The sequence below is a fragment of the Xiphophorus couchianus genome, chromosome 12, assembly GCF_001444195.1.
Source record: "Xiphophorus couchianus chromosome 12, X_couchianus-1.0, whole genome shotgun sequence".
Classification (NCBI taxonomy): Eukaryota; Metazoa; Chordata; class Actinopteri; order Cyprinodontiformes; family Poeciliidae; genus Xiphophorus; species Xiphophorus couchianus.
In genome coordinates, this window is record NC_040239.1 from 26335570 (window position 1) to 26354862 (window position 19293).

Consider the following 19293-nt stretch of genomic DNA (forward strand, 5'->3'; position numbering starts at 1 on the left):
AATGCACCCCATCCACAAGTAAAAACAAGCAAAAAGAAAACCTCTTGTTTTCCCGTCTTTTCTGTCCAGGATCAGAGCGTAAAACTTACAAACAGAAAAGCAAGAAGTCATTAATAGGACATTTATTTAAAAAAAAAAAAGAAAGAAAAGAAGGGAGAAACAAAAAGGCATGAGAGGACGATTCAGATGTCATTTACATTTTAAACTCAAAGAAACTGTTAAACAGCAACAGTTATGCACAACCATTTACACAACTTGTACAAATATCCCCCCCCCTTGGTAATTTGCAACTTTAATTCAAAATAACTTAAATAGATTTCTAGGTAAAAGTGCAAATCCTTTTGCATGAATGTCCGAGTAAGACCATGGTGACAGAGGATGACTCGATGAGCTCACTAGCTGCAGGGTGTTTCACTTGTAAGGCATCACAAGCACATTACAACATCTACAACTCTAAAGTATGGAGCACAGAAACGCAAAAATGTTCTTTTAAATGTACAACAGTTTCACCATGCTTGATTATGATGTCTTTCTTTGCATGGCTGAGCACACACATTCTCTCTCATGCACATCCGTATTGTACTGGCAATATAATAGTCTCAAATCCTGTGATTTGACTGAGCCCTTTCCCTGTTAAGAGTGTGCTGCCCTGAATAAAACCTCCAAAAAATATGTTAAGTTTACATTTTAGGGTTCTTGGTAATAAGTAATGTGGTATTGTTATCTCTTCAGTAGTGTTATTGTTTAGCGTTCAAAAACAGTCACCTACAGAAAATAAACCCCCTGTTCGGTGGTGAAGTAGTCCCGTTGTTTCTGGTTGGCATGACGAGGCGGTGTGGGTTTCACAGTCACAATGCGATGGTGACAAAATGTTTATACTTCAAAGTCTTAACAAGCATCCTCCCGTCAAGAGTGAAGAGGATCAAACTACTAACCCAGGCACGCTACTCGGACCTACATGCTTCTGTAATAACATGCAGTTGATGCAAAAACATAACGTCATCACCAAGAATAGTATAGTATTATACAGCATATCCTTATGAAGCACTGGTCACCATGGTTTCTACAGGGCAGGAGGCTGGAAAGCAAATGTGTTTGGTGGTGAGAAAGGTCTTCATATAATTCCAATACAAACGAGAACGTATCAAGCATCGAGTCCTTATGTACGGCTGTGCAGTTGTTCTGTAACTAGGACTTCTGCTCTGCTGCCGCTGCAGACTGGGCCGTGCTCTCTGGTTTGAGGATCTGATAGGTGATGAGGTACTCCGGGTAGGCCTGAGCGAAAACATGGCAACATATTAGTAGTAACATAAAAGAGATCCAAAATTATTAGAGAATTTGCCCTGATTTCTCTGTTACCTGCTCTCCTCTGTAGATGACGTACTCGGCGTACGCTAAACCGTTAACGCTAGGTCGTCCGATTACTGAGTGATGACCTGGAGGGGCGTGGGCCATCTTCATGGCACTGAACTGTAGGAAGGACTTCCCCAAAGTTACCCGACAGAACAGCATTTGTCTAAAAACACGGATGAGAGGAGGGAGGTCAGGCACACAAAGAAAAACAGCAAGAGAATCGAATGCGAGGAAAACAACCTGTGGCACAGGTAGCAGGATCTGTCTTTGTGCGTCGGGCATCCCGTGCCGCCGCCGATACCGTAGACATACTGATTGCTCTTGGAGGAGTTTTCTGCAAAGTAGATCCCTGCGCCAAACATCCCTCCGATGTAGGCATGGCGCTCATCGAAGCCTTTGTGGATGATGGCGTTGATGAATGGAGAACCTGAAGGAAATGGGACACAATTTATACAGTGCCTCACAACATTTATTCTCATTATTTGAACATTCCACATGTGGTCAAGGGGTGCACCGATTGGAGTTTTACGGCCGCTTAGCGATCTTTTAAAAAAACAAAAACTGAGCTACTGATTTTGACTGATGCCAATTTTTTTGTCAAAAAAGTCACTCAGTTGGCAACAGTGGAGTGACTGTTGTTAAGTGTGGTTAACCACACTTAATAGTGCAGTTAACCACTCCTCTTTCAAAGCAAAAGACCTTTGCGGAAGTAAATAATATTGCCAAATAAGATTGATTTCTCATTTGAACATCGGCCAATTACCAGTTTCCCAAACTTAAGGAAAGAAAAAAGAATCAGGGCCAATTTATCAGTGCACCCCTAATTTTGTCCTTTTCCAATTACAAAGCTCAGTGCATCTTATTACCATTTTATGTGACAAACCATAAACGGTGCATAGTTATGAAGTAGATCTTGATCATAATGCAAGTTACCGTGAAACAACATGCGCTCGTTGTGATGGTTGTGGTTCTCGTCTGCAATCTCCTTCTGCCGGTGGGTGTAACGTTCCCTCAGCTTCTTATTTACCACCTTCTGAATCTGTGCAGCACAAAAATCACACATTAGTCAGAAGGCTGCCTCAACTAGCTAAACACTTAGTTTTCCTTTGGTTAATCGCAGAATTACAAACAAAAAATACCTTGATGATGTTGTATCTGCTGAAGACGCCACCGGCATTGCCTCCGTCCCTGTGCTCCCTGATTGTGCTTTGCATCTGAGACACAAACAGGATTTTAAATTTAAGACAATCAGCTCACAAACAAAATAACAAAATTGTTTTAGCACTATATATTTATATGGTAAGCTAACTTCTAATCAATACCTCTTCTTCTACAGACTGGTACTCTTTGTCATCAGGAGACAGGTCGATCAGGATGGTGCCCTGGTTGGCACAGTGGAATGTCAGGTACGGGTTGCCACCTGTAAAGTGAAAACAACCAATAAGGTTTTATTTTTTTTCTAAAAAGTCTGGTGCAGGCAGTTCAGTCTCCCATGATGCTCCACCTTGTTGCCCCCCCAGCAGCCTCTCAACACCCTTGATAAGCTTGTGTCGATGGCCGTAAGCATTGATGCCGATCTCCTTCAGCTCCTCGTGGCCCATGTCGGCCAACACATCCAGCGTGATCTGGAGGCGATGAACATTGCAAAAAAAATGGGTGAGTAACCAGTTTTATCTACGAGTTACACAGATTGTTTCTGTTTTTAATTAAGCTTTTACTGACCTGCTCCCTCTCAAAGATGTCCCTTAGGTGCTCCAAGCCAAGGCTCTTCAGGAACTGACTAATGTTCATGTCCAACATTGCCACTATGTTGCAAGGAAACAAACAGAAAAACGTTAGACAGGACATTAAAAAGTATTTGATTCTTTGACTTTTACCTGGCTTTCTACTGTGAAAAATACATAATCCCTTAAATTATTATTTTTTTTCTGTTTTGTGTGAAAAAATAGTGTGGAAAAAAAGGTTTCACACTATTTTTAATGTCAGACAAATGTAACCTACGAATACACAGGAAGCACACTTCAAATTATTTCACTTATTGAGGGGAAAAAAAGCTAACCACACAGACTTGGCCGTATGTGAAAATATTCCTTTGGAGTTATTTACACATGCGTAGCTTAGAGTACAATTATACTTGAATGCACCCCGGAGTTGAGCCCTAATACAGCTTTATAGGGGCCCTGGAGTTTACTAGAAATGGGCCCCACCTATTTTAAACATCTTCAGCATTTCTTCCTGACAGACCTGTAATACCAAAAACCTGTGTGACAATCTAAAGCATGCTGAAAGAGCTAGAAAGGAAATCACCCTGAAATCTAAAACAAAATCAAGAACAGATGAGAAACTCATCGACATTAATTAGAGCTGAATCCAATGTAGATGCTGCAGTATAACTCTAAATTAAATAATTTAGAAAAAGACTAACAGTTATTGCAAATACTTGATTGCAATTTTTGCCGCAAAGGTCGGCAGAACCAGTTATTAGGATTAGAAGACGACAGGAAAAATTGTATACTGATTGGAAGTGTGAAAAAAAAATCCAAAAATAGAAGAAATCTGTAAGGGGACACATATATATTTTTTTTGTTAAAACATTGTACATTTATTAAACTGCCTGGTGTTTCCTCTGACCATCACAGTAAACCTACTTTCTCCTTCCTTGCGGTCAGTTCCTGAGGCTCCGTCTGCCACCCCAGAAGCCCCGGCAGCGGCAGCAGCAGCCAGCTCAGTCAGGGGCCCAGCGAGGTTGTCTATGCTGCTGGCTGCTGACAGACAGGACGGCGTGGAAGCTGGCGAGATGACTGAAGCACTGACCACTGTGGCCTGAGGCTTGAAGCAGCTCGGCAACGCGTCCGGAGGCATGGCATCCATCAGGAGTGCTCTGATGTCGTCAGCCTGGAGAAACCACAAGATACAACCCAGAAAAACATTTCTGTCATTTCAACAAAGTAATAAGCTCCACCCGTCCCACACATAACCTCTCTTTCTCCTACAGAGAGACATACCGTGGCCAGGTCCAGAGCCGTCTGGCCCTCTTGGTTCTTCATGGTGGGGTCAGCTCCATGGGCCAGCAGGAGAGCGCAGAGCTGCGTGCGGCCTTTCTGGGCCGCCTCGTGGAGAGGTGTGAAGGCCCATTTGTCTGTGGCGTTTACACACGTGTTGTATTTGATCAGCAGGGCTGCAATGTCCACGTGCTGTTACGAAGAAAAAGAAGACGAACATGATGAGGAAGTTGCTCAGGTTCATTAACTCCTAAAGCAAAATATAAATCACAACAGCCCTGAAACGGTATTAGTAAAACAAACTGGTATTTTGCACAACAGGAACGTAGCAACAGATTGATTTCAACTGTTAAAAGTGAGACAGGCATCAATTTTCAAATTAAAGTGTTTGGGTTTTTTTATAATTTAATAGAAAAATATGAAATAAGTAAATATGGATCCAAACCCAAAAAATATTAATATACACAGCCATGGCTGTAAAAAACCCCCAACAAAAACACAATAGATCAGCCCCTTCAAGAAGTTTACTTAGTCGTAAATTTTGTGAGTACTTTTACTTTTCACTAAATCTGACCAATCACCTGAATGTTTTCTGTATTTCTTTCTTTCCTGACCAATCACTGCAACTCAGCTGAATGTTGACCAATGCCCTCAACCTCCTAATTTAACTTTCTGTTCCACGGCGTCTCGTGAAAGCTGAACCTTTCAGATGAAAACGTGGCGCTAAACGATTACATTTGCCTTTTTTTAAATTCCAAAAACAACTAAGACGTTCTGCAGGATTTGCTTAGACTGTGTAAATAGTTCAACATGTTATTTGCACTTTAGACACTAATTCCGTTAAATTCATGTTTTTTTTTCCGGGGAAGGTCATGTGCAGCAATTTAAACGTTTTTGTAAGACCGTGGTATGGCAAAAATAAAAGCTTTTTTAAGCTGCAAATTTTTTCATGTGCAACTTTGTAATGTTTTGAAAAAGGAGCTGCGAATTTTTTTTTTTTGCATTTTAGGTTGCAACAATCTAAAAAAAAACAAAACATGGCAACACCCTGGAGGGACTGATTGATTTATTATTATTATTAATCAGAAAAGTTATGTAATGATGAAAAATAAAAAAAGTCAAAATCTAACTTCAGGATTGGAACAAAAGTCATGTTTATAAATCATCAACACCCCCATGAGACTGACCCCATATGAAGCAGCATTATGAAGAGGGATCAATCCTCCTTTGTCTTGGGCGTTGACGTCGGCCCCGTGCTCTAGGAGATACTCTGCCACCTCAAGGTTGTTATAACCGGCTGAGGAGGAAAAAAAGAAATATTAAAATGAGAAAAAAATGCTAGTCTAGGAAATGTTTTAGCAGTAATACTTGGAGTAGTGTAACATTAAACCTAAATCAGCTTTGTGGCGTCTGTACCTGCTAGATGGAGAGGCGTGGAGTTGCGCCCCTGGGCATCTCTACAGTTGATATTCTCAGGAGAGCAAAGTTTCTGCACCCTGGCGAGGCAGCCCTTCTTAGCAGCGTCCAGCAGGGCGGCGTCCCCACGCAGCAGGTCCTGGATGTCCGTGTCCCCGTCCTTCACCATGTCCAGAGGGATGTTGCCGTCACGGTTCTTCTTGGTGGGGTCCGCACCATGCTGAAAAACACGTCACAGAATATTTAGTTTGCAGAGGGCTTCATTCCAACCATCCACCACCAGATTCATCCTTGGAAAACTGTACAGGAAGCATAATGGACCCTCACTTTGAGGAGCAGCTTGCAGATCTCATATTTTCCTTTGGCTGCAGCCTCATGAAGCGGCGTGAACTTCCAAAGGTCGGCCACATTGACGGAGGCTCCATGTCTGACCAGCAGCTCGGCCACTTCGTAGTGACCGTAGGAGCAGGCGTTGTGGAGGGGAACCAGGCCGCTAAAAATAAAATAAATTAAAGTATTTATGTCTAGAATCAAGGTAATAAAACTGATGTGTTGCTAGTAAAAGATAGAAGTTTAAAAACACTAACCCTTTGTCTTTGGCATGGACATCAGCTCCATGGTGAAGCAGGTACTCCACGACGGCCACCCGATTGTAACCAGCTGCAAAGTGAAGGGGAGTGGAGTGGCGACCCTCGAGGTCCCGGCAGTTTACGTTCTGAGGGGAGCAAAGTTGCTGCCAAATGGCAAAGATATATTAGGAATTTAAGCAACCTAAAGTTTTAACCCTGTAAGACCCGGTGTTGTAATACTGCAGCATCTCTGTTTCAAACAAAGGAGAAAAAAAAAGACAAATGCTGACTTCTCTTATAGCATTTCAAGACACTATTAGTTAAGTCCTTGAATGCTATTAGATAGGAAATCTGCATACTGCTCTCCCCCACAGGGTCACAAAATACCACACCCTGAAAAACTTCAGCTGAGAAAGATGCCTGGGATTCACTGCAACAGATAATTTAAAAAAGTAAGTAAAATGTCTTTATCATAATTACTATGTCTAGAGCATACAGTATATACATATGTAATTTTTGTGCAACAAAATGCAAAACAATTTTATACAATTACAAAACCATACAAAATCAAAAAAGAATAAACAATGTAAAAACATGTTTTCATCTCCAAAGTACTCCAAAAGGTCAAACTTTTATTTTTTTCATGTTTTTCTATTTCTGGGTTTTCCAGGGTTAAGAGACAAAAATAAGTTTTCATGGAAACATAAGATAACTATTTTATTAAAAATGTCTTGAGGAGTGCAAAAACAAACAAAAATATAATAATAAAGAGGTACTGGGGTGATTTTTTTTGTGGACATTTTTTTGTATAAATAACTCCATCTTACAACTTGCATAATTCTGCTGCATTTTTGAATCTGTAGACAGCTTTTTAATGGTGGATATTTTTCAAATTCAAATTTAAAAATATTTTATTGATCTCAAAAAGAAATGAAATGTCGTAACTGATGTTAATTCAAATTATTCAGGTTACAACATATAAAAAAAAAAATCTGTACTCAACTACAAAATTCTTTGATCTAGTGAAAATAACTAATTTATAGCATGTTCTGTTGAGTCAGGGAACTTACCTGCACTGTGTCCAGGTCTCCTGCTTTGGCAGCTTCCAGGAACCTGTAGTCCACGTCAGAATTCCTGGTGGGAACATTTTCTGGGAAAAACAATTAAAGAATGATCAAAAAATAAGACAGTTAGCCATAACCAAGAAATAAAATCCAGACCTTAACACCACAAAATCTGCCCAACACTGCCATAAAAGTCTAAACACCTGAAAAATCCCCTAAAATAATTGGGACACTGATTACCATTCAGAATTTGCTGCACAGCTTCGTTTCCCATCTGGGCTGCGGTGAAGCCCTGTAGAGACACGATGGACGGGTCGGCTCCGTAGCTGAGCAGCAGCTTGCAGGTCTGGATGTGACCGGCCAGAGCCGCCCTGTGGAGAGCCGTCTGTCCCAGAGTGTCCGCTGCATTCACCTGAAGTTACAGGAGCAGCAACACAAACTAGTAACTTGTCAAATTCCGACTTTTCTACCAGAGCGGGACAGAAACGTGACAGACCTTCGCTCCATGTTTCTGCAGAACCTCCAGGATGTCGTTGTGAGCTCTCTCGGCAGCAACATGCAGGGGAGTCATGAAGCTGAAGCACATTAAAGAGTGGAGCTTCAGTATTTTGTTTGCTGGTGTTTTCATTATGTCCTCATTTTACAAGTTATTCCACACAGAGTAAGATTGCCGTCTTACTCTTTGTTCTTCTCGTTGATGTTGGCGCCTTTACGAAGCAACAGCTCCGTCACCTGTTTTCTCTTCGGATGAGGGGACGCCACCGCGCAGTGCTGGAACACACACCTTTAGCATCAGTCCACTAAAACCTCAAAGTGTTACTAAAATATGTTGCTAAAACTGTATTTCATCATATCTAACAGAACAATGCTGGTGAAAAAACAAAACAAAGGATTTTTGGGCATATACTGTGAAAAGATTCTGAAAATGCAGTGGAAAGCTCTTCTGTTTCTTACCAGAGCTGTCTCGTTGCTTTGAGGATGCTTGAAGCCGATGATCTCCAAAGCCAGAGTCTTCTTCACTTTGGCCATATCGGCTTCACGGGCTGCCTGCAGTAGCGAGTGACCTTTGAACTCGTCTATGTTGAAAACGAGAGGCAAGTGGGAAAATGATGCTGGTTTGAAAACCTGCAGCCTTTAGGAGCTCGACACATAACAATGATGGATGTTTTCCTGGCTTACATTTCTACTAATCCCAGTACTCTTATTCAAGTTTTAAACACAAAAGCTGACTGTTTCTACAGCAGTCAGGATTAAAATATGGGGTAATAACAGTATTACTTATATTTTCCCTACCTTTTCAACAATGAAAAAATGACCACACATAAACATTGCTGCTTAGTTTCAGTAAAACACCCACAATCTTGCGTCGCTATCACATGACCACCCTGCTCAATTCTCAAAATAGAAACGGCAAGAAGACAGAAATAAACACCGTTTTTTTTATGAGCCAAGTTCTACTTATTGAACCAATATGTTATAAATGTCTAAGAACAGCTGTTACTGACGTTGATGAAGATACATCAAACATCTTTAATGGTGACTAGGGATGCACCAACATGAAAATTTGGGCCGATATCGACCCAAAACGCATATACAAACGGCAATAAGATGGTAATAAATATCAGAAATTGATATTGACTCAGTTTTACTTATATTAAAAAATGACTAACATCAAATCGACAAATAGATTAATGGTGCATTGGAGGGACAATGACAGCTTAATCAATGGATGATGAATAAGATTAATGCATAAGTGTATAAATAGGCAGACACATGGATGGATAAATAAAACTACATATAAAAGTTTGGGATTCATTCTACTCGACCCTAAATCTAAAGGTCGACTCCAACTGAGAAGAAACTCACAGGTCAGCCTGTCTTTGAGCTCTGGGGTCGGGGCCATGTCCACGGCACTCTTGCTGTGACAGTTTAGCAGCGTGGGATCGGCGCCGTGGCTCAGCAGCAGGGAGCACACCTCTACCCTGTTTTTAGACGCAGCCTCGTGCAGAGGGGTGAACTGCCACAGGTCCATGGCGTTTACACAGGCTCCATGCTGTGGGAGGAAAAGCCTGTCAGAGCATTTCACAAACATTTCGAGTTTCAAACAATTATTTCCAAACAAAGTGTGTCTTGGCTAATCTCATGATTCCTAGACATTGCTCTCAATCCTGTTTCTATCCAACAAAGTTCAACTTACTTTAAGCAGAAGTTCAGTGACTTCGTAGTGACCATACGAGCAGGCGTTATGAAGAGGCACCAGGCCGCTGCAGGACAAGACACACATGACAACAGGAAACTGGGCACTCTGGTTTTGTCTACTTCCTTTGAGAGCCACTCACCCCTTGTCCTTGGCGTGAACATCGGCGCCGTGCTGAAGGAGGAGCTGAACAATGCGGACCCGGTTGTAGCCTGCAGCCAGATGGAGGGGCGTGGACTGCAAGAGAGGACTGCCTGTTAGCCCATACACACGCAGGCATTCTCTCTCACACACTCACAGATCAGGCAGGCTTAGTGTCTACTGTCTCCAATGGCAACAAGTGGCTGATTAGAGCCAGAAGCAAAATTGCTACTGCAGGCTGTGCCGGGTGAGTTGCAGATGAATGGCTGATTTGATGATGCAAGTTCAGCAGAGTTTGAGGGCAAGCCCAGCACAAATAAATAAGACTTATTCCGTTGCTCAGGATATTATGCCATTCAAATCGGCAATAAAAAGAATCATCCTGACTGCTCACCTTAAATATCTTTCAATTAAATAAATTTTTTTAAAAAAACAACTTTCGGTCTGAGAGATTAACAAGTGTGTTTTATGCAGTGAGTAGAGCAAAAAGAGCAGTTACTTATTATGAAAATATGGTTGGGATGCATTACAGTTGGGATGCAACAGTGGCCTAATTTATATTCATTCAGCTTCATTTATGTCAAATGTTAAAATGATTATATATACAGTATACATATATATATATATATGTACAGTATATATAATGATTTGACATGTTCAATTGAATCTAACTGAATGTTTAGGGTCCTCCTCTTCTGGAAGGTAAAAATCGGCCTAAATGTAACATTTTTGCAGCCAATAGCAGGAATATGGCTCAGAATTACCCTTAGTTAAGATTCCATCCCTCTTACATCAACTCTGTCTCTGCTATAGAAACACACCGCTCAGTGCATGATGCTGCTTCTGCCGTGTTTAATGGAGAAAATGGCGAACCTCCTAAGCCTACATGAAACAAGTGGTTGTTTTTTTGTTTTTTTAGACCACGCACCAGTTGAATGTTTGCTAACTAGATGATTTCTGAAGCCAACAGTGTACATTTAATTCTATGTAGAGGTACCAGGACACTACGTCTCGTTCATGTTTTCTAATCCCATCAAATCCCAACTGTAACAGGACGCGGAAAAGCTGGAGTAAAAGCAAGCCGAGATTGAAAAAAGAAAGCCTGCTGCAAGGGTAGAGGAAAACAAATCATATGGATTCATTTAGGTCAAGAAAACGCAACATTAGTAAATGCAAATCTGTGGTTCCAATTCTTCCAAAATCAGGCTTTTAAACTAAAAAAAACAAAAGGGGCATCATTTCAAGTTTCATGCAGTGATGTTAATGTCAAACCCAAACGAGGCCAAAGTGTAACATCTCAAACCAGAGTGGTGGAGTCAAACTGATGAGGCGTTTTGCATTGTGGATCATTCAGCATGGCATGGAACAAGCAATTAAAAGCTTTTACAATAAAAGGGCAGCACAGCTCCTGAATGATGATGAGTGAAATGAAGTTCATTTACTGCATAAACTGATTGGACAGGGGATGTGAGGAAGGAGGCACAAATTTCACAATGACCACTCCATGATTTGCTTGACAAGATGCAGAGAGGCGGGCCCTGAGGCATGCATGAGAAGTTGTCAAAAAAAATAAATTAGAAACCCAACCAGATACAGGCTGACCGAGTGATTCACAGAAGTGTGGGTGAGTGTGCAGAGGATAGAGGACAGACGCCAAAAGACAAGCAGGCAGTGGACATTTTGAACTCCTCTCCAGCTTTGAAGAGACGCGTCGTCACCATGACAACATCTCAGCTCATTCAAACAGCACGTCGCTCTCGCTCACACAGCCACTTCCGCGCGCACACGCACACCAGGGGAGCGTCAGGGTAGGATACATGAGTGACCCGCGTACCCAGGTCCGTGATGTGCAATTAACAAGTGACAGGCAGCTTATTGGTCAAATTAAAACAAAACAAAAAATGATGGATTAAAAAGAAATAAAAACAAAAATAAAGATCACAACAGTGCATCAATCAAGTGGCCATTATCAAGGTCAACTTACCAGCATTTTTTGTGAGGTTGACTGATCGACAAATGTTGCCAGAGTCACACGGAAAACAAAACGAAACACAAATTACAAAATGACAGCATCTTGTCACAGAAATTTCCCTCTCTCAATCTAAGTCAATGAAAAACAAATATTTATTTTTATTAAAAGAAAAAATAATAACACTCATCTGTAAAAATGTGACAGAATAAATGCAGGACATCGCCAGAAAGAGCTGGGAGATGCTGCTAATCTGAAATGTGCCCAAAGACCCAAAAATAAACCAAACAGCATAGAGAAGAAGAAGAAAAAAAAAAAATCTGAAGATCACGACCCTACTGGGTCGACCACATTTATTGGTACTACAGTAAAGACCTCTAAAAAAAATAAAATAAATAAAAGCCAGCAAATAATTAAGTTAATAAATCCATCTTTTATTCCAGAAGTGTAAGCACACAATCAAAGTTTGAATAATCCAACCTCTAATTTGAGCACATGTGTTAAGGACGGGAAGAAAAGCCAATGGTAAGTAATAATAAAAATAACTGTTAAACAAAAACAATAAAGGTCTCCTTAAGAGCTCCCATCTTACAACTCTTTGAATTCACCTCTGTTCCAGGAAACTTCAATCAAATGGCTGATACGTTCTAAATTAAGAGATGAGAGAATTTAGTACGTCAACTTGAGACACTTTACCCAAATTTAGTTAAAAATTGTTATTTCTTAATTCAAACATTTTTCCCCATCACTGAATAAATATACTGAAATTAAAAGGTATGTTTTTGCCTCTATTTTCTATGTTATATTATGCCACTGCAATAAAAGATGAATTTATTTTAAGGCTTTTCAAATCTGTGCCATTCAATAAATGTGGCCGGCGCAGCACGTTGCGATAGAGTTGGGATTTTAGTGAGAAAGAAGTTGCTGATTGACACCTTATGAGTTATTCATAAAAAAGGCCCGAGCATATGTAGAGAAATTATATTCATATCTTCAAAGATTAATGCCTGGAAGTATAAGAAAGACGGCAACAACAACAAAAAAGAAATCCACCCATGTTAAAAAAAAAAGTGCACCTTATATTATTTTTGTCCACAAGTGTTTCAGTGTGTACATCTTTCACCATGATTATTAATGGAAAGGAAACGGTATTTTCCAACAATGTGGATAGATTTTGGGAAGAACAAGGAACTTTGTGGAATATAATGGACTAAAACGTTTCTTGTTGCGACCCAACATTTGTGCCCTCCGACTCAAAGCGACCTCTAGAAGAGGAGACGACGCTGCCAACAAAACGACACCAGAATCCAAACGTGATGGAAGACATTTCAGCTGGAACTAAAATGGGAATTTGTGCCAACACTATTTTTTGGTGAACAAACAGAATCATCATGGAGCTATCTCATCTGGTCTAATGGTTTGGACTTTGAAATAAAAGAGCAGAAATTAAAATTTTTAGTATGTGCACCTTGAAGGAATAAAATCAGAAGATCAAGACGGTTGAAGGGACAGGCACAGGTGGCCTTCCAGAATGTTCTGGCAAGCATTCATAATTACAAAGGGCGTTTAAATTATATAAAACAGTTTTTTTTGTGAGAGTTGATACTCTTACTCTCAAAAATTCATACCCTACATCCTCTTTACAAACTAACCCAGCGATTATCAGACTGCAGTAGTGAACGGTTCAGCTAGCGCTCCTGCCGCTTCCTCTATTCAGAGACAAAACATCCATTTGGAAACTCAAAACAGCACTTTGAGTGGACAGGACAGTGTAAAAGGAGTCGTTAATAAGGTGCAGCACAGCTGTCTAATTTACCTTGCGGCCATCACTGGCATGACAGTTGACATTCAATGGAGTCAGCAGTGCCATCAGCTTTTCTTCATTCCCACTCCTGAAAACACACCAACCATCAACCCGACAATAGACATCTGACATCACGGTTCTTTTGGGCTTCGGGGAGGGAAAACGTACGCTTGCTGTGCAGCTATTTATTTTGCATTTTCAATAGCAACATGCAGCTAGAAAAGCACTCGCCCAGCAGTTTAATTTCTACCTGAAACAAATTTGTCATTTCACATTTCTGCCTCCAGCTGCGTATACTGCTGGAAACAAACTCACCTCGCTGCTTCCAGAAGTTCATCCTTCTTGTATTCACCTAAAAGAACAAAAAAAAAAGAACAACACTGTTAAAGTGAGGCATTTTAAACACTGTGGGTTGACATTTCTTTATGGTGGAGATAGATTTAGAACCAATTATGGATGCTGCATCCATGTGGGGGTGGGAGGAACCAGTTGGGACTCAGACATGCTAAGTTTTGCTCATACTACACTTTGGTTCAAATGTGCTGACAATTTCCATGCATTGCCATTAAATAAGTTATGAAAATTGTTTTTGTTTGAATCATTGCTAAGGAGCTGCAATTCTTTTGCAGAATCAGAACATTTACGATACTCCATTACGTTTAAAGGGGGGAATAGTATTTTTCAGGCACACATCCATGCTAATTTATAGCACCTCCTGTAAGCTACTTTTGTTTTACTTAATGGTAGACTGACCCAAGGTCATATGTAGCTCATGCACTCTACTGCAAAAAAAACGTTTTTGCCTGCAAAGAAACAAAGGAATCCAGTCAGAGTTTCTTCAAAATATTGCACCCCAGTACATATAAGTGCAGACACTATGAATTTGCCTCTAGATTGGACACGGCATTGCTTTAAAGAACTTGTTGCATTGCGTCTGCGGACACAATGACTACATGTCTGTCGCTTCCTTCAGCTTTAGCCATTAGACCTCCTTCAATATTTTTCAAAAATGTTCACTTTTCTCTAAGTTACCAGAAAATCCTGAGCAAAATAAATAAATAAATAAAACCCCTTTATGAACTCACAAAACATTTGCTTCAAGCAGCAAGTATGTCAGATCATCCCTCAATCAATGATATATAATCTTGTGATTTGTTTTGCACCACAAAATACTAGTCCTAAGATACAGAAAATATGCAAGATGGTCAGTATATAGAAAAAAAGAAGAAAAATATGGCAAAAAAACATGCCTTTGCTCCAAAAAAATAAATTAAAAAAAGTAGTTTTTACCAATGAGTACATAAACAGTAGTGCTTGTAGTCAAATTGCAGCATTTAAAGGGACACTAAAATAAAAGGCGTAGGCATAATCAGGAAGTGTGCTCCTGACGAGCTACAAGGTACTGACCTGTAAGAACAGCCTTAGCTGATGGGTCAGCAAGATCAAGAGCTGATTTTCCATCGGTGTTGCGGATGTTTGGATCAGCTCCATGCTGGAGTAATACTATGTTAAAAGAGGGTGAGATCAATACAACTTCAATAATTTAACTACTGCATATTTCATTCATGAGGCATTCAGCCAACCAAGTGCTGTATTTAAGGGAAACAGAGCAAATTTTTTAGTGTCAAAACTCTTAATTTAAATTCAGCACCATCACATTTCTACTTTAAAACATGAAGGTAAGATTTTCTGCTCAGACATCCTCAAAGATGTTCTTTCATATTTCCAAAAATTGCAAATGCTCAAATAAAAAGCGGCAGGGCCCCTTACCGATGCACACATCTATCTTCCCCTTGATGGCAGCCTCATGCAGTGGGGTGTAGTTCCAGTTGTCTCGGGCATTGGGATCTGCACCTTGACACAAGAGGAGGCTGACCACCTCTGCGTGCCCGAAGGAGCAGGCATTGTGTAGCGGGATGAGACCACCGTCATCCCTGGCATGAACATTGGCACCTGTCTGTAGAAGATGCTCCACCACATCTTTTCTACCAAAACCTAAAATAATTTTTTTTAAAAGTCAGCAGAAATTACAAATGGAAAACAGGAAGGATGTTGAAATATCTGGGAGGCTGCGACTACATTCAATGACAGTGACTAATAATTCTACCTACAATATTTGTACTCTACAAATGAAAAAGAGGATATTTTTTACCTTTTCAACGACAATATCTGAAGCTCTATGTTTGTCCATGAGTAGACAATATTGAAAATGTTTTTTTTTCACTAATCCTGTGCCTGCATATTAGGGGTGTAGCGATACCATAATCTCACGATACTCTGATCACGATACGATATACATCACAGTATTTGGCAAACAATACAATTTGATACGATTCGATGCACTTTTACGATTTTCTGAAAGACTTTAGAGGGACAGAGTGATTTTAGTGACATTTTGTGTTCCATAGACTTGGATTTACTTAACTGAAAACTGATTAAAAGCACCAACTACACAATGATTGGACAAAGACTAAGAGTCGACAGCTGGACAAAATGAATCAAAGATGCAGTGATAAAATTAGTTTCTGTCACTTAATTCATGTGGATTTGACATAAAACTCAAAGTTTCAACAGGGATCCAGGAGCTGAGTGAGGAGATGATCAGCCTCTGTAGACTCTCAATATGCAAATGATTGCACGTGTGTTTTTCTTTTGGACATACTGTGGCTGCATTTTGGACCTTGAGTTACAGAAAAACAAAATCTGATTTGGAAAAATGTTAATTTTTTCGCTGTGAAACGCTCAAGTATTCATAACGAATGGTTTCTATAATTTAGAATGACAATTTATATTAACACAATTTAAAAACTGGTGTGTAGTTTATAATGTGCACTTTAATCACAGGTTGAAAGCGAGTTAGGGGAGGCAAAGTCTTGTTGTTACGCCGTCACAAATCAGACATGTTAAAAAGACGGTATAAGCTTATGGATCCCTATGATTTAACGTATGGATACTCACAGATGAAAAATCCATACCTTCCAGGAGTTGGCGGGGATCGATAAATATCGTAGAATCGATATAATTATACAGCTGTACTGCATATGTTAACACAGACTTTGTAGAACCTATCATTTCAATTTATTTCAGATCATGTTAATCACATTTGATCTTGTAAATGTCAGTATATAAAGACATATGTATATAAATTTAAACCATACTTGAAAATATGATGGTTAAAGTAACATGACGTTACTTTTCATTATTGCTTTTTAAGTAAGGGGGTTTCGTAGTCACACTCATGACTGAAATAAGCCATATTTTTAATTTTAATTTAGTTTATCCTCTTTATATTATGCATCTACTTAAAATACCTACAATATTTAATGTCACATGTGTAAGTAATGAAGACAAATTTACTTTTTTCATGCTGAAGTTGACTATTTGACTGGTTTAATGTGTCTTTAAGTATGTAATGAGTGCCACATTTGGCTTTGGAAGAAACTAATTCACAAAATTGTTTTTGATCCTGGAAGAAAATCTGTCATTGAGATTAAGCAAAGCAAAAAGTCCAAGAATAAAGACAAATGTTAGGCGAAGCTGTAATAATTTTCCAACAAGTAAAAATTCAACCAAAAAAAATTACGTCACAAAAAACACTCCTTGAAGTAGTTTGGCCACAGGAAAGTAATTAAATAAACTACTGTAGATGCATAAACAACTTGCTAACACGAGCTAAATTTTGGTTACATTTCGTCCTGTTCAGATCTTTGAGTTTACCGACTACTGAATGTCTGATAAACAAAACGAGGAGAGCGTCACAACAAGCTAGTCAACACTTAGACGGGTAAAAAAAAAAAGAAAAAAAAAAAGGTGGACATAAAGCGTGTTAAAATGTTATATTTGGGCCCCGAGGACAAACAGGCAAACCGTAATCACATTGCAATAAACGTAACGTTGCTAACTGCCTGCAGTACCCCATCTTGGCGACTACCCTGTTTGTCTCCCCTGTCTGATTAGCTTAGCTCATCCTTACCCGCAGCGAAATGCAGCGGAGTTGATTTTCGACCAGCCATGTCCTTTGCGTTTACATTCACCGAATCCACAAGTCTCTTAACGCGGGACACATCTCCATTTCGACAGGCCTCGAACAGCTCCCTGAAGGCCCCGACGACTCCGCTGCTACCGTCGATGGGGCTGGTGGCTCCGGAGCCGGGGCTTGATACGCTGCTGCTACCTCCGCCTGATGTAGTCGAGGTAGAGCTCGCACTGCTCACCAAGACCGGGACTGGTAGGTCCGGGGAGGCCAGAGCCACATCTACCCCTCCGCTACACTCCCTCTCGCTCTCCGAGGAACCGACGGCCGGGGATAGCAGAGCCATGGGCGGCGAGGCCGGGGAAGCCCCCGAAAGGGAGCCGTTTCTCGGTGGAGATTGCAACGTAGTCTGTTGTTGTTGCTGCTGCGAAGAGCGACGAGACACCGCCATTACAGCAGCTCGGAGGCGACAATAAAAACTGCTCCTCCTTTCCGGTGAAAGTGCTTCAGTTTCCTGTCAGCTGTTTACTTCCAGCCAGGGCACAGAAGGAAGAAATGTTCCGACAAAAAAACAAACAAAAAAAAAACTAGAAAATTCAGCCAGAAAATATAGTTTAAATAAAATTTAAGTGAGCCACTTACTTTCACTTCAGTGCAAGCATCGAATAAGATGGAAACAAAATATATTTATATGAAACGTGTTTTAAATTTCTAACAACGCCACAAACTATTGGATTATGTACCGTGCACTGAAATTAAAATGTGTTAAAATGTTAACACATTTTAATATAATTAAAAATATACATATATTTTCATGTTCTCTTGAATCTTTTGAACTTTCATTGTTTTGAAGACCTAAAAGTGTGAAATCAATAATACAATATAGGCTTGCCCAAAGCAATACTAAACATATTCAACTTTTTCTCATCTTCCTCATTCACACAATGATCATTTGACAAACGTTTTGTATTAAACACTTGAATACCTGATAAAGCCACAAGATGTCAGCAGTGCGCGTGACTGTCATCGTTGCTTTCACCTGTTTGAAGTTTTTATTTTATTTTTTTACTTCAGTCAGTTTTCATTTGAAAAGACGTTTAAGACATGACGTTTTTTTTCTTTAAAACAGATCAAGACGCAGTGGATTTTTTGCTATTTTTTTTAAAGACTGGGTGTTTTATATGGATTCCACCTAAGTCAGAGTAAGTTAACTGTATGTCATTGATTGGTGCCGTTTATTCAGCAGCTTTTGTAGTCAGTTTAAGACTTATCTTATTTGTATGGAGATGTACTAAATAAAAATCAGAAAGTATTTGATGTATTTGTGCAAGAGCTTGTCAGCCTAATTCAAAACATTTAGTCTGACATTGCCATTTCCTGCATTTTATGGTTTGTTTGGACAGATCCATGACTGGCCCTGCGGTGGTGGTGAGAATAAAAGCCAAAGGATACAAGCTCCAGTTTACTATAACATCATCTCGGTTCAGGGGGATTTTGATTTTCCAGGCGAGTCAACTCCTATTTTGAACAAACATCTAAGAATTTACAAGTTGAAAATGTTTACACACGCTGCCCTCTCAAAGTCTGTCCACCAACTCAACTGGTTCACTTACACATATAGTGTATGTGGAAGAGACAAGTCCTTCCACATACACTATATTGCCAAAAGTGTTTGCTCACCCATCCAAATAATTGGAATTAGGTGTTCAATCACTTCCATGGCTACAGCTGTATCAAATGAAGCACCTAGACATGCCGATTGTTTTTACAAACATTTGTAAAAGAATGGGTTGCTCTCAGGAGCT

The 19293-nt window shown here is 40.0% G+C and overlaps 1 protein-coding gene across 2 annotated transcripts; it reads right to left on the reverse strand.

Annotated features, from left to right (window-relative positions):
* Positions 1-107: 107 nt before the first annotated feature.
* Positions 108-17998, reverse strand: LOC114154375 (poly [ADP-ribose] polymerase tankyrase-1). 2 transcript variants are annotated; one of them, XM_028033421.1, is made up of 28 exons: positions 17489-17998; positions 15286-15510; positions 14923-15018; positions 13831-13867; positions 13528-13603; positions 11727-11747; positions 9744-9838; positions 9602-9668; positions 9271-9457; positions 8359-8480; positions 8084-8175; positions 7901-7979; positions 7645-7816; positions 7411-7490; positions 6359-6504; positions 6099-6264; positions 5772-5991; positions 5543-5652; positions 4359-4547; positions 4002-4248; positions 3076-3158; positions 2858-2978; positions 2676-2773; positions 2493-2567; positions 2287-2392; positions 1594-1780; positions 1360-1516; positions 108-1275 (listed from the first exon to the last, which is right to left on the reverse strand). In XM_028033421.1, the coding sequence occupies exons 1-28, from the start codon at positions 17937-17939 to the stop codon at positions 1189-1191; spliced, it is 3792 nt and encodes a 1263-aa protein (XP_027889222.1). In that variant the 5' UTR covers positions 17940-17998; the 3' UTR covers positions 108-1188. The 2 variants fall into 2 exon arrangements, with proteins under 2 accessions (XP_027889222.1, XP_027889223.1); XM_028033422.1 differs by lacking the exon at positions 11727-11747 and having other exon boundaries at positions 1106-1275.
* Between the last annotated feature and the right edge of the window lie 1295 nt (positions 17999-19293).